Source organism: Salvelinus alpinus, chromosome 17, assembly GCF_045679555.1.
Source record: "Salvelinus alpinus chromosome 17, SLU_Salpinus.1, whole genome shotgun sequence".
Lineage (NCBI taxonomy): Eukaryota > Metazoa > Chordata > Actinopteri > Salmoniformes > Salmonidae > Salvelinus > Salvelinus alpinus.
This window is the reverse complement of record NC_092102.1, coordinates 19,887,433-19,902,941: the sequence shown is the minus strand read 5'-3', so window position 1 is coordinate 19,902,941 and position 15,509 is coordinate 19,887,433. Positions and strand designations below refer to the sequence as shown.

The 15,509-nt window shown below is 41.7% G+C and overlaps 2 protein-coding genes across 2 annotated transcripts; both read right to left on the bottom strand.

Annotated features, from left to right (window-relative positions):
- Nucleotides 1–49: 49 nt before the first annotated feature.
- LOC139542467 (LETM1 domain-containing protein 1-like) lies at nucleotides 50–7,174 on the bottom strand. The gene is made up of 9 exons (XM_071347915.1): nucleotides 6,751–7,174; nucleotides 6,204–6,358; nucleotides 5,788–5,903; nucleotides 5,493–5,575; nucleotides 5,045–5,231; nucleotides 4,652–4,753; nucleotides 2,942–3,094; nucleotides 1,308–1,404; nucleotides 50–1,204 (listed from the first exon to the last, which is right to left on the bottom strand). The coding sequence occupies exons 1-9, from the start codon at nucleotides 6,861–6,863 to the stop codon at nucleotides 1,131–1,133; spliced, it is 1,080 nt and encodes a 359-aa protein (XP_071204016.1). The 5' UTR covers nucleotides 6,864–7,174; the 3' UTR covers nucleotides 50–1,130.
- A 2,594-nt stretch (nucleotides 7,175–9,768) lies between these two features.
- Nucleotides 9,769–10,731, bottom strand: rprm3 (reprimo, TP53 dependent G2 arrest mediator homolog 3). The gene has a single exon (XM_071349496.1). It carries the CDS (start codon nucleotides 10,346–10,348, stop codon nucleotides 10,025–10,027), a length of 324 nt encoding a protein of 107 aa, XP_071205597.1. The 5' UTR covers nucleotides 10,349–10,731; the 3' UTR covers nucleotides 9,769–10,024.
- Nucleotides 10,732–15,509: the final 4,778 nt, after the last annotated feature.

Sequence of the window (15,509 nt, the reverse complement as noted above, 5' to 3'; positions counted from 1 at the left end):
TAACTCGTTTCTTCTTACTGTAAATAGCATTTCTCTACATTGACAAGTATTTCAGATAGTACATTTTATTTGACACCAATCACACCAGAACTGATTTCAAAACAATCTAAAGGAGTTGAACAAGTAGATAGAGTAAGAACATTAGTTTGCATATTTGGTATGAGAATATTATTGGCAACTTCAAAACCACCCCATTTCAATTTGATTGCAGCAAGGCACATGAGGGTATTTCCTTTCCCCCCCCCAGTATTTCCAGGTAAAAAAAACATTAACAGCACTGTAGCTGTGCAATTACTCGGCTGTTGGTAGAAAGGTTCCACCTAAATTAAATGCATTCCTGATCAAGTAAAGCGTGCCGTCACAACTGAAACATGTTAAAGGCCTGTTGAATTGCAGTGTGTCCTTTATAGCGGGTTAAATTCCCAGGACCACATGACTAAATCGCTTTTGATTAAAGCATCTGCTGAATGGCATTCCCCAGTGTCTTGAGATCCAGTGTCACCTTACTGCATGTAACAACATTCTATCTACTCGACTCTCAAAGTTGCTCTTCCCCAATCTGAAAAGCATACTTAGAGGGGGTTATGCTGGTACAGTACTATGGCCAGTAAAATGACACCATATGCTCTCAGAAGGCTATGTAGTAGGTGTGGGTTGGAATGTCTGCAATCTATTTTTCAAAATGTAACCTGTTAATATGGTTAGCTTAACATAAGATTGACACCCCCCCCCCCCCCCCAGCTATGCTCCACATCTTATGTCAAAACATCAGCTTTACAAGTAAACAAAACGACATTCAAGGCTGAGTACTGCACTTGGGCAGAGATTGCGAGTAAGTGTTTCCCTGTACCATTTACACCTGCTGTATCCTGTGCACTTGACAACTGATTTGATTGAGCCTGAAAACATTGACCAGTTCAAGATATTGCAACAGTTGCTATGTAATCACATTTCCTTCACCAAAAATCCACTGCATTAAGTAATCACTTTGTCCTTCTAAAAGCAAGTTGTAAAGCTTAGCATCTCTTCCGTTGGTAGATGTTGGCACCCCATGGAAAAGTTACCCTGCCCCGCATGGTGAGAGATGGCTGAATTAATGGAAGTGGCAGATCACTCCTTGTTCCTTCCTGTCAATGGTGGGAGGGCTTTGGGTAGTTGGCAGAGAGCAAGACCATACTGTGCACAAGCAGAGACACCTCTGACCCTGGGACAGAGGGACATAGAGAGAGTCATGAGGACAAACATATCACCCTCCCCCACAATATTTTAATTGAACAGCACGCTATCGGGAGGGAAACATTAGATACCTTTCAGGTGAGAGGAGAACTGGAGCCACTGTGAAAGCCATTCCTGACACTGGTTGATGCTGAGACTGCCAGAATCGAGCCCCCTGACATAGCAGGCCTGATGAGACCAGGGTCAAGTTATCAATATGACAAGTATGTGTTCCATTTGTACATGTGGGTTTTTGCTGACATGATTCCGATTACATAGATACAGTGGGTATAGAAAGTCAAAATGTTTGCCTTACAGCCTGAAAGACTTTTCAGTTATTTACACACAGCAACTAACAATATCCAAGTGGGAGGAAAAACAAACTCAATTTATTAAAATTAAACTAGAATACCCTATTTGGATAAGTTAACCCCCCCTGAGTGAATACTTGGTGGAACCACCTTTTTTTTCAGCCATGAGTCCCTTTGAATAGATCTCTACTAACTTTGCACACCTAGACTGATATTTGCCCATTCTTCCTTGCGGGATTGTTCAAGCTCAGTCAAATTGCATGGTGACTGCACTCAAGTCATTCCACAGATTCGATTGGGATTAGGTTGGCGCTCTGACTAGGCCACTCAAGGACATTCACCTTGTCCTTCAGCCACTGTATGGTTGCTTTGGGTTATTGTCATGGTTCACGTTTCAACACCTTCCCAGCAGAGGTCTATGTTCTCAAATCTGTTGGTATATTTCACTGTTCATTTTCCTTTCTATCCTGACAAGTGCTCCAGTCCCTGCTGATGAGAAATACCACCGCAACAGGATGCTGCCACTGCCGTGCTTCACTGTAGGCATGGTGGTCTTTGGGTTTTCGCCAGACATCGTTTTGCGTTCAGGCCAGAAAGTTCAATTTTTCTCATCTGGCCAAAGTACCTTTTTCTACTTGGCCTCAATCTACAATGTGCTTTTTGGCAAAGCTCAAACGAGACTTGATGTGGATTTTTTTGAGGAGCGGTATTTTTCTTGCCACCCTCCCATAGAGGCCAGATTTGTGGAGCGCTTGTGATAGTGGTCACATGTACACATTAACCAGTCTTTGCCATAAAGGCCTGAAGCGCCTTCAAAGTCACCATTGGTTTCTTGGTAGCCTCTGATCAGTCTCCTCCTTGCCCGGTCATCCAGTTTGGAGGGATGGCCTGATTATGCCGGGGCTGGGTGGTGCTATACGCCTTACACTTCTTAATAATGGTCGAAACTGTGCTCCGAGGGATAGACAAAGCCTTTGAAATCCTTTTACATCCATCTCCTGACTTGTGCCTTTCCAACCATTGTGGATTCTTTGCTTTGAAATGCACTACTAAGCAGTGCAGTCCTCTATGAACTGCTTTTATTCTGAACTAATCAAAGTCACTACAATTGATCACAGATGGAAGCCAATCAGCTTGATTTGAGATCTGGAAGGTGGTTGGTTATACCTCAAAGTTTGCAATTCTAAGGGGGGGGGGGGGCTTATTCAAATAGGGTATTTTACTGTTAATAGATTTTCAGAGTTTGAGAAAAAAAATACTTGGATATTGTGGGTTGTGTGTAAATAAAGCTGGAAAAAGTCACATTGTGTTTTCATTTCAGGCTGTAAGGCAACAAAAGATGAACACTTTGAAAAGGGGGTGGTGACTTGCTATACCCACTGTATTTATTAGGAGGTCAAGTGATGTGCACTGACCTGTCTCAGCTCAGAGTCATCCAACTGGTGCAGGCCATGTCTGCTGAGAGCACGGTCCAGCTGTAGCAGCTCTATGGCGTGGCTGTTCAGTCGAGTGCCAATCATGGGAGTTGGGAGGCGGGGAGTCAGGAAGAACAGGGGACAGAGTTGCCTCTGGAGAGAGAGGGACTTATGTTGATGTAATATTTTTCAGCTGATACAAATACAGTGAGTCTGATATACAGTACCAGTCAAATGTTTGACCACCTACTTATTCAAGGGTTTCTTTATTTTTACTATTTTCTACATTGTAGAATAGTGAAGACGTCAAAACTATGAAATAACACATGGAATCATGTAGTAAGAAAAAAAGTGTTAAATCAAAATATATTTTATGATATTCTTTCAAGCAGCCACCTTTTGCCTTGACGACAGCTTTGCACACTTGGAATTCTTTCAACCAGCTTCATAAGGTAGTCACCTGGAATGCATTTCAATTAACAGGTGTGCCTTGTTAAAAGTGAATTTGTGGAATTTCTTTCCTTAATGCGTTTGAGACAATCAGTTGTGACAAGGTAGGGGTGGTATACAGAAAATAGCCTTATTTGGAAAAATACCAAGTCCATATTATGGCAAGAACAGCTCAAATAAGCAAAGAGAAATGACAGTCCATTACTTTAAGACATAAAGGTCAGTCAATACGGAAATTTTTTAATCACAAACCAGTAAGCGCTATGATGAAACTGGCTCTAATGAGATCCATAGGAAAGGAAGACCCAGTTACCTCTGCGGCAGAGGATAAGTTCATTACAGTTCCCAGCCTCAGAAATTGCAGCCCAAATAAATGCTTCACAGAGCTCAAGTAACAGACATGTCTCAACATCAACTGTTCAGAGGAGACTGCGTGAATCAGGCCCTTCATGATCACATTTCTCCAAAGGACACCAATAAGAAGAGACTTGCTTGGGCCAAGAAACATGAGCAATGGACATTAGACCAGTGGAAATATGTCCTTTGGTCTGATGAGTCCAAATTTGAGATTTCTGGTTCCAACCGCCGTGTCTTTGTGTGGTTCCCACCGTGAAGCATGGAGGAGGTGTAATGGTGTGGGGGTGCTTTGCTGGTGACACTCTGGTTTATTTAGAATTCAAGACACACTTAACCAGCATGGCTACCACAGCATTCTGCAGCGATATGCCATCCCATCTGGTTTGGGCTTAGTGGGACTGTCATTTGTTTTTCAACAGGACAATGACACACCTCCAGGCTATGTAAGGGCTATTTGACCAAGAAGGAGAGTGATGGAGTGCTGAATCAGATCACCTGACCTCAACCCAACTGAGATGGTTTGGGATGAATTGGACCGCAGAGAAGGAAAAGCAGCCAACAAGTGCTCAGCATTTGTGGGAACTCCTTCAAGAATTCCAGGTGAAACTAGTTGAGAATGCCAAGAGTGTGCAAAGCTGCCAAGGAAAAGTGTAGCTACTTTGAAGAATCTAAAATATATTTCAATTTGTTTAACACTTTTTTGGTTACTACATTCTTCCATTTGTGTTATTTCATAGGTTTTGATGTCTTCACTATTATTCTACAATGTATAAAACAGTAAAAATAAAGAAATCCTTGAATGAGTAGGTGTGTCCAAACTTTTGACTGGTACTGTACATGCAGTAAACCCATGGACTCATGTTTTAGGGAATTTCTGAATAAAGACTACTAGGAAAAACTGACCATCTGATTTGCATTTATTCTTTTGATACTCAGGGGAGCTCCAGAAAACAAGCCTCGAATCGCCTGGATGTCAGATATGTTAGGGTGTACCCCACTTTGCACCTAAAAAAACACATGGAACCGGTCAGACATTGTTATGTTACTGCTGCTCTTTAATCATGTTACTTTCACTTCTTATTTTTTTAGGTATTAAAAAAAAAAAATGCATTGTTGGTTAGGGCTTGTAAGTTCGCTTTTCACTGTAAGGTATTCGGCGCATGTGACAATTTTATTTGACATCAGTGTCTAGAGGCATTTATGAGCTGCATTACAGTTAACAAAATGTTGGACAATGGACACATTTGAACATCTGACGTATGCAAGGGAGGGGTTAAGTGTTTCTGTATCACCCGCCTTGTTGCAGAGGTCTAGTAGGCTGATCTTTAGGCGGCCATCTTTGACATGTGAACCTGCACTCTCAAGCCCCTTCAGCACAGCCCAGTGGTGCTGGGCCCTGTGGGAATGGTTCAATCCCTGGAACTCAGTCTGCTGCTGGGGGGTCCAGAAGTGGCGGATCAGGAGCTGGCGGGGGAAAAGGTACCTGGTAGTGAAAAAGAGAGGAGGGAAGCAGAGGGAGGAGCAGATGGAGGAATATGTAAGGCAGGGAGATGAAGGGAAGACAGGACACGAGGGGGGGTTAATACATTGTAGGGGGGGGCACAATGTATTATCATTGGGGGCATACTGTATGTTTACAATGATTTATCAACCTTTTAACTCCCATTGACTTGAGAATTAGGCTATTTTCTAACTAAATATGAATCAAAGGAGGATGTTGAGGAGATGACTGAAATTAACTCACATTAGGACAAAAACCAAGTAGTTGGCAAATGGAGGAATAGAAATTAACAGCAGCGGAATGGCTTTGATCATGTCTCTGCGAAACTGAGAAACAAAGAAAGAAAAAGTTACCATTTACTATAACCCATGCTAAGGAGAACTTTTCAGACTTGGACATGCAGAAATAGTATAAGTAGTACTATGTATTGCAGGTCAAAGTGTTACAGTTCAAAGCCTTTAATGCAGATTAAAGACTGCTAACCACATTATCAAGAACTTTCCTTGTTATTCAAGTGTATGCCCTAGCCTCGACTGACCTGCCTGAGTTTCTCCATATCACGATAGGGTAAGTCCTGGACTTCAACACTGTTGGTGAGCATCCTTGTTTTTATCACTGTCACCTCTTTGGCATCTTGCAAAAGGAGTTGAATACCTGAAGAATTATAATACAAAAGATGGCTAATTTTCAGTGTACTGGCAGCACAGAAGCCTGCCTATGTGATGCATGGAATTGTTACATATTGAGCTAGGCCACGTGTGTGTTCTTTTGCCTTCAAACGTGAGATCTTATTGGTTTAATGTATCTAGATAATTTTGCTAAGGTAATGTAGATCTGCAAATAGATACAAATAAAGAGATGCATTATGCCAAACAAAGGATAAACTAAGGAGGCTTGATGACCAATCAATATCACTTATAAAGTTTAACATAGTTCTATGGCAAGTAGTCTTACCTTTCGTGAAAGTGTGATAGAGAACATAAAAGCGAGGAAAATATCTTTGGAGGAATTGTTCATATTTGGCATTGGCCCCTTGCAGCCTCGACACAATTTGCAGGCCAATCCCTAGCCTGGATTTGGGGGATGAGTAGTGTCTGTACAAGGGCAGTCTGTAAAGGACACAAAACGATTGTAATGAAACAAGAGCGGCTGATACGTTCAAGTACTTAATAGTTTGACTTGTCGTTAAAAGTAGTACTGTTTGACAACTCACAGTATCAAAATAAGATTGAAAAAAAAACAGAACTTTAATATTACAAGCTGGTTCAGATCCATTTGTGCCGACTTATGTCCAACAACTCTCGTAGTTGTTGTCATGCCAAAAATGTAACGTTAGAATTCAAAATGTTGTATAACTAGCCTTTATCTGACAGTGAACAGTGGATGGGTGTTGCCCGCCCAGATCGAACAGTCAATGAGTTTACTCCAGAGAAGTGCCACATAACAGCGGCTCAACAACATCACGATACAAGTATATAACGTCTTGCATGGGTTTTCATACCTTGCTCCAGAGGTGGCCGCGAAAGAGGAGTATATAACTGTAACCCTATTAGTTCTGATTCCGTACAAATCCACAAAGAAACGGCGGCGCACCGCCGCACAGGACAACGCCATTTTTAGAAGGGCAGATTGACAGCTTCTCTCTGCGTGATTGGCTGTATGATTACCGTAATGTACCCAATGTTTACCGTGCCGCAGTCTAGCAACATTTTGTTATGTTGCTAAGTTCTAGCATGATGACTAAAACTATACTGAACGAAAATATGAATGCAACATGTAAAGTGTTGGTTCCATGTTTTATGAGCTGAAATAAAAGATCTCAGAAATTTTCCACAAAAATGTCTCTCAAATGTCGTGCACAAATTTCTTTACATCCCTGTTAGTGAGCATTTCTCCTTTTCCAAGATAATCCATCCACTTGACAGGTGTGGCATATCAAGAAGCTGATTAAACTGCATAATCATTACACAGGTGCACCTTTGGCTGGGGACAATAAAAGGCCACTCATTTGGCAGTAGGTCCAACCTGCATCACAACCACAGACCACATGTAACCACACCAGCCCAGGATGTCCATATCTGGCTTCTTCACCTGCGGGGAACATTAGGAACACCTTCCTAATATCGAGTTGCTCCCCCCCCCCCCCTCCCCCTCTCTCTCCCAGGACTGACAATAAAGGCAGAATGAATTACATAAATTGAAGTTAAGAGGCACTCTGGCAGTTTTTATGTTTTATATAGATGCATGCTATATTATTCTCCCGAGTGGCGAAGCAGTCTAAGGCACTGCATCTCAGTGCAAGAGGCGTCACTACAGTCCCTGGTTTGAATCCAGGCTGTATCACATCCGGCTATGATTGGGAGTCCCATAGGGCGGCGCACAATTGGCCCAGCGTCGTCCAGGTTTGGCCAGGGTAGGCCGTCATTGTAAATAAGAATTTGTTCTTAACTGACTTGCCTAGTTAAATAACGGTTAAATAAAATGTTACTTCACTTTGACTTATTGACTATGCACATTTGAGAAAATAAATCACATTGACTATTTTGTTTGACTATAAATGCATGGTTTGTAACCTAACCTTTGACATGGTGATTAGTGTTTGTGTGTTCCCCTTTTGTAATATGATTTTTGCGGAAGTGTTTCCCTATACAAACTCTGCATGTAGGCTGTTAATGTATGTTCCTGACGCCCTCCTGCAGAGAGATTAAGATATTGCACATAATTAGACCTCTTCGAGATGCTCATTACTCTGACTGTGTAAAGTTGATTTAGCCTCAATGGATCTTGCTTTGATCTTTCAGTGATTTGGTTTTATATAATTGGATTTTGGCCTATAAAAATGTTTCATAATGTGAGGTGGAGTAATGTTCTGTCCCCATGAACATTTACATGTCTACTAATTTGCATGTTGTGCTACAGAGAACTGAAGGAGTGAAATGGAAGGGGCATTTGTGCAGATTGGATTTAAGTTGGACTTGATGTACTGTTCATAAAGACTAGCTACTGCAAGCGTCATCACTGTCAATGTCCATTAAATTTGTATCAGAGCCACAGGTCTGCCCTAACCAGACGCATCTCAGCTGGCTCATTTAATCCACTGTGGCAGTTGAGCACACCAGCTCTGAGCAAGTGGGTTCTCTGGTAAGAGGGACTGCGATGACAGCTTTTGTCTGCCCCCCTGTGCTAGCCTATATTCTTGAAGTTGTTTGCCTTTGGTGGAAAATGCATCTACGTTTTATTTTTCTCTATCAAACATGGTCGTCATGGGTAGCAAAATTCCGTTAACATGGTTAGGTCTTGCGCTTTTGTTGTGGCTGCTTCCTGAAAATATGATTAAAAAGGTAAAATGCTGGTAATGTTGTCGTATTTGCATTTTACCGCAAAGCTGTAGCTGTGTGTATAGCTAAACCACAGGGAATCAACTCTCAAAGAAAGTGACAAGGAGTTATGCACTGTGTGTACACACATCTTAGTATGCTCTTTATGTTTCTGTCATAAGTGTCCAAGTGGATATTTTTTCTTGCTGGCAATCACCTTTAAATTGACTGAACAAGGAACAAAATGGAAACAGATGGGGGGTGGGGGGGACTCCCTTGTAGCTTCCTATTCATAACACATGACTGGAGTGCCGGGCCGTTCTGCCCTTGTCGTGATGGGAAGGTATTGCAGCTGTTTTCACTGATGATGATGATGATGATGATGATGAGCTCAAGGTTGAAGCTCTAGGAGTCCTACTGTTCTACTTGAAATATGGGGGACGAGTTCCTCTGGCAGTCTGATCCTAAAGACACGATCCTAATAGCAATCGGTCAGAGCAACTAAATACGCATGATCAAATCACCAAAGATGAATGGTCTGACATAGCCCTTGGCATGTAGCAGTGCATTAGACAGGAAATAATTATCGCATTGTGCTATCTTCGTTAAAAATCATCAATAGACTGTAAATTACTGTTGGTTATCTACTGAAGATTAACGTATAGATCCATTCCATAATCAGAGGTTGCATGGGTGCATTGCTGTGGCTTAGTACACCTCTCACTCCCTTTGAATTTTACTCTATTTGTTTGTGAGTGGAAAAACTGTAGGCTATGCATAAAAGCCTCGAGTACAACCATATATTGCATAGCTCCAAAACAAGATGGATTAACCAGGTTGTGGTTGATCGTGATCACCTAAACCAAGATACTCTCTAGTAAAACATGATGCTTGTAATACATGACTGCTGAAAGCTATAGTGCTAAAAAGTCTGTAGTAAGATTTGAGAGCTATAGGATGGGGGGGGGGGGGGGGATTGATTTTATATAGTATGGCATTCTAATCCCTTATTTGGATTATGTTTTTTCCACTAGCTTCCGTTACATGTGTTTGCCACCCGCGTTGGTCAACCTCCTGATTAGTGGTGGCCTTCAGCAGCACGTTTATAAGAAGTCACTTACCTTTGACTTTAGCTATTTCCATTCAACTGCATAATGTCATTTGTTTTTAAACTCGCACAAAAGAAGCAAAAGAAGTTTACTGATATCCCACACATAGATTTTTATTGGTATTCCTACAATGATGGAAAACATTCTATAGGGTAGGTATAGGCTGTAAAAAGAAAACAAGCCCGATTTTGACAATTCAACTTTTAAAGGGTTCTCTTTCAACAAAATGGTGATACGAACAGTGAATAATAATATTCAAGAAACATACTGGAAACTTTATGATTTGAAAATAAAATAAAGATGCTTTTTTAAAAATACATTACTTTAAAAAACAAGTAGGCCTACAATCCTATGAGGCAACCATGATCATATCATTGTCCGTAGACGGTCTCCGGTCTTCTACAAAAAGACTGATCATACTTTCTGTTTTAATTAGAAGATTGCAACCAAGGAAAAATATGCCAAAAATCACAGTGAGTGACAATACGCACAGGACCGCGATCTGCACCACACGCATTATGAAGAGGTCATGTTCCTCTGGATGAGACGCACCGAATCCATTGTCGGTGATAACTGCTGCTGCTGAAACGTTGCAGCATACACGCACAGTGTCAAATCCAGAGTGCTCTTCTTCGGACACTGTTTTATTCAGTATTTTCCCGGCGACATCCATGTTGTTGAAATCGTTTTTTTCCTGCAATAAATTGCCTGCTTTCTTTTTTCTTCAATTAAATCGGACTTATCCAACTCTATGAAGTTACTCAATCGTCTTCTGTAGGCTAGAGGCGCAGAATGGCAAATGTTTCATGATTCTCAGAAAATGTGAGTCTTGGGTGAAATGATTCTCAAATTCCCAGTGAAATAGGCTACTCCCCGAACTATGATATTTCAAGAACAACTAAATAAAGTATGACACGAGGGTCAGCGTTCAAGTCAGATGAAGGTTAATAAAAGGTTCAGCATTTATTGAATAAAAACGAGACCGCAAAGACTTCCATTCTTTTTAGTGTAACGACACACTGCACTCTGAAGGTTCTTTGCCAAGCTATGTTTCTGACACGAGGCTTTTAAAGTAGGCGTGTGTGTGTGTGTGTTCGCGCGCGCGCGCTTCTCGATATTCTTGGGCCGCCTTTGCGTCACTTGTCATGTCCACCTGATGGCAGTGTTAATGAATTTGAAGCGGAGTATTCTATTTTCTTGACTTTCTATGCACACAAGCAAACAAAAAATAGAATAATATTTTGAAACCCATCGTCTCCATATACATCTAGGCCTATTATTGATGTTTTCCTCTTTCCACTGACTACTCATATAATTAATTTCAACAACCGAACGGATTATATTGATTAGAATTTGGAAAAACCTGTCCAGTCTGCTTCGATTAGGACCTTGGTGATACTGTGTTATCTCTCATGGGCACTTTTATTTCATATCTCCAAAATGTCCTTGTTCCAATTGGTGTTTTTTTAATGTTTCTCAAGCCACAGGTATGCAAGCATGAGCGGTTCAAATTACATTTACAGAGCTCCAAGGCCACAAGTGGTGCGTTAATCCTAGAATTGGGATTTGCCCTGCCGACACATACTGAGTCTCATCCAAGTGTCATTATTGAATTCATGTGATGACTGGCTATTTTAAAATTGGCGTCTAATATTGGAGGTGTTCAGATGACAGCCTGCCTCCTTCCCTGTCGCCATCTGGGCTGAGATCATTTGAATCCCCCTAAAACATGGCGTAGGCCTATACTCTGAATAAAACATGACTGGCACTTACTTCAACTAGTTTAATTTCTTTTTAATCCCTTTTATAGTTGGAGCCATTGAATATGTGTGATTCTTAATGAAATACCATTTTCGTTGCATTGATTGAGCTGCTAAAATGATATTGTTATATGTAGGCCTAAATCCTACAATATGTGGACATCAGAAACTCACAAATAGGTTCCTTCTAGCCTAACAACTACTTGAGATGGTAATTGGTTTAGACACATGGCTTGGGATTCCCTTGGCCTACACAAACATATCTCTGTATTTCAATAGGGGTAGGAATTTTCAGCAACGTGGGGTTTTATTCAGAGCTCAAGATTTTTGGTTGTTGTGCTGTTTATGTGCAAGAGCAGATCTGTGATTCTCAACCAACCATTCCAGAAGGGGGGGGGGGGGGCAATCCTCATGAACCTGCTGTTTTTGACTCATATCTGGCCTCACCTTAACTTAAGGTCTCAGGGAGGACTGTTGGCCACCCCTAGTTTAGAATAACCATTGAGCAGGTGCTCTAACTGATCAGCCACCATTGCTCTGACTGGGAGGTTCCTCGATCTGTCTGCCAGCCCATACAGTGCCTTCAGAAGTATCCATACCCATTGACTTACTCCACATTTTGTTGTGTTACAACCTGAATTCAAAATGTATTAAATAAAAAATCTCACCCATCTACACACAATACGCCATAATGACAAAGTGAAAACATGTTTTTAGAAATGTTTGCAAATGTATTGAAAACGAAATATAGAAATATCTCATTTACATAAGTATTCACACCCCTGAGCCAATACATGTCAGAATCACATTTGGCAGTGATTACAGCTGTGAGTCTTTCTGGGTAAGACTAAGAGCTTTGCACACCTAGATTGTACAATATTTGCCCATTATTCCTTAAAAATAATTCAAGCTCTGTCAAGTTGGTTGTTGATCATTGCTAGACAGTCATTTTCATTTCTTGCCGTAGATTTTCAAGCGAATTTAAGTCAAAACTGTAACTAGGATCCTCAGGAACATTCAATATTGTCTTGGTAAGCAACTCCAGAGTATATTTGGCATTGTGTTTTAGGTTATTGTTCCGCAGAAAGGTGCATTCGTCTCCCAGTGTCTGTTAGAAAGTGGACTGAACCAGGTTTTCCTCTAGGATTTTGCCTATACTTAGCTCTATTCCGTTTCTTTTTATCCTGAAAAACACCATAGTCTTTGCCGATGACAGGCATACCCTTAACATGATGCAGCCACCACCATGCTTGAAAGTATGAAGAGTGTGTCACGAGGAGCGGAACAGGTGAACCCAAGAGCAGACTCAGACGAGGAGACTGGGATGAGGTAACCAAGGTATTTAATGAAACACGGGGGGAAGATTGAGTGCAGGCCAGGGGAAGCTTGGACGGGTTGCTGGAAACCAGGTGCGGAGGCTGAGGCTGGAGCGAGAGGTGTGGGACAGGGTAAGCAGGTCCGGAGGGGAATCCAAGGGAGCGTAAAGTGTGGAATTCAGGACAGAGTAGCAGGACTGACAAGAAGTCGGACTGGAGACAGGGACCAGAGTCAGAGCGTGCAGAACTGTAGCAGAGAGGAAAACAGCATCAGGCAAGGGAAACCAGGCACAACAGGAAAAAAAGGCTAGAAAAATAGACTGACTGGGCAGAGATTACGATCTGGCAGTGTGGAAGTGGCAGGACTGAGTATTTGTAGAGGTCTTGATTATGGAACAGTTTGCAGCTGGTGGGGATCTGCTCTGACTCCGGCACACCTGTCTCCTCCCACACAATCACACACGCACACAGAGAGAAAGGGAGAGGGAGAGAGCACTGGGGGAGTGGCGGCAGGACAAGGAGACACCGGATGAGCACTAGAGGGCGTGACAGGAGCAGATGTGACAGAGTGGTAATCATTCATGTGCTGGGCTGGATTTTCCCCAAACACAACACTTTGTATTCAGGACATAAAGTACATTTATTTTCCACATTTTTTAAAGTTTTACTTTAGTGCCTTATTTCAAACAGGATGCATGTTTTGGAATATTTTTATTCTGTACAGGCTTCTTTCTTTTTACTCTGTAATTTAGGTTAATATTCTGGAGTAACTACAACGTTGTTGATCCATCCTTTGTTTTCTCCTATCACAGCCATTAAACTCTATAACTGTTTTACAGTCACCATTGGCCTCATGGTGAAATCCCTGAGCGGTTATCTTCCTCTCCGGCAACTGATTTTGGAAGGAGGCCTGTATCTTTGTAGTGACTGGGTGTATTGATACACCAGCCAAAGTGTAATTAATAACTTCACCAAGCTCAAATGGATATTCAAAGTCTGCACTTTTTTTTGTAATCTACCAATACGTACCCTTCTTTGCAAGGCATTGGAAAACCTCCCTGGTCTTTGTGGTTGAATCTGTGTTTGAAATTCACTGCTCAACTGAGGGACCTTACAGATAATTGTATGTGTGGAGTACAGAGATGAGGTAGTCATTCAAAAATCATGTTAAACACTATTATTACACACAGAGAGTCCATGCAACTTATGTGACTTGTTAAGCACATTTTTACCCCTGAACTTATTTAGGCTTGCCATAACAAAGGGGTTGAATAGTTATTGACTCAATACATTTCAGCTTTTCATTTCTATACATTTGTAAACATTTCTAAAAACATAATTCCACGTTGACATTACGGGTTATTGTGTGTAGGCATGTGACACAAAATCAAAATTTAATCAATTTTAACTTCAGGCTGTAAAACAACAAAATGTGAAAAAAGTCAAGGGGTGTGAATAGTTTCTGAAGGCACTGAATCTACATTTTTGCTGAATCTGAACATGTGGTGTCTGTTAACAGCTTTGGTAGCCTTACTCCTTGTCCCAGCATGAGAGACTATGGTCTATGGTGCCACCAATGGATAAGAATGCAATGGGTGCATTTGATCAAATGCCAAGGCCACCAATCTCTCATCACATGACATTTACAGTCACCTCCAAAATGATTGGCACCCTTGAAAAAGATGAACAAAAAATAATGTATAATATAAAATCAAATGTTATTGGTCACATACAAATATTTAGCAGATGTTATTGTGGATGTAGCAAAATCTATGTGTTCCTAGTTCCGTGCAGTGCAGTAATATCTAGCAATTCACAACAATACACACAAATCTCAAAGTAAAATAATGGAATTCAGAAATATATAAATATTAGGACAAGCAATGTCAGAGTGGCATTGACTAGAATACAGTAGAATACAGTATATACACATGAAATGAGTAAAACAGTATATAAACATTAAAGTGGCCGGTGTTCCATTATTAAAGTGACCAGTGATTCCATGTCTATGTACATAGGGCAGCAGCCTCTAAGGGTTGAGTAACCGAGTGGTAGCCGGCTATTGATGGCTATTTAACAGTCTGATTACCTTGAGATAGAAGCAGTGGCTCGGGTGGTTAATGTCCTTGATTACCTTTTTGGCCTTCCTGTGACATCGGGTGCTGTAGGTGTCCTGAAGGGCAGGCAGTGTCCCCCCGGTGATGCGTTGGGCAGACCACCCCACCCTCTGGAGAGCCCTGCGGTTGCAGGTGGTGCAGTTGCCGTACCAGGCGATGATACAGCCCGACAGGATGTTCTCAATGGTGCATCTGTAAAAGTTTGTAAGTGTCTTTGCCTCCGGAGGTTGAAGAGGTACTGTTGCACCTTCTTCACCACACTATCTGTGTGGGTGGATGATTTCAGATTGTCAGTGATGTGTACACTGAGGAACTTTAAGCTTTTTCACCTTTTCCGTCGAAGTGGATGGGGGCGTGCTCCCTCTGCTGTCTCCTGAAGTCCACAATCAGCTCCTTCGTTTTGTTGACGTTGAGGCAGAGGTTATTTTCCTGGCACCACCTTGTCAGGGCCCTCACATCCCTGTAGGCTGTCTTGTCATTGTTGGTAATCAGGCATACTACTGTTGTGTCGTCTGCAAACTTGATTATTGAGTTGGAGGTGTGAGTGGCCACGCAGTCATGGGTGAACAGGGATTACAGGAGGGGGCTGAACACGCACCCTTGTGGGGCCCATGTGTTGAGGATCAGCGTAGTGGAGGTCT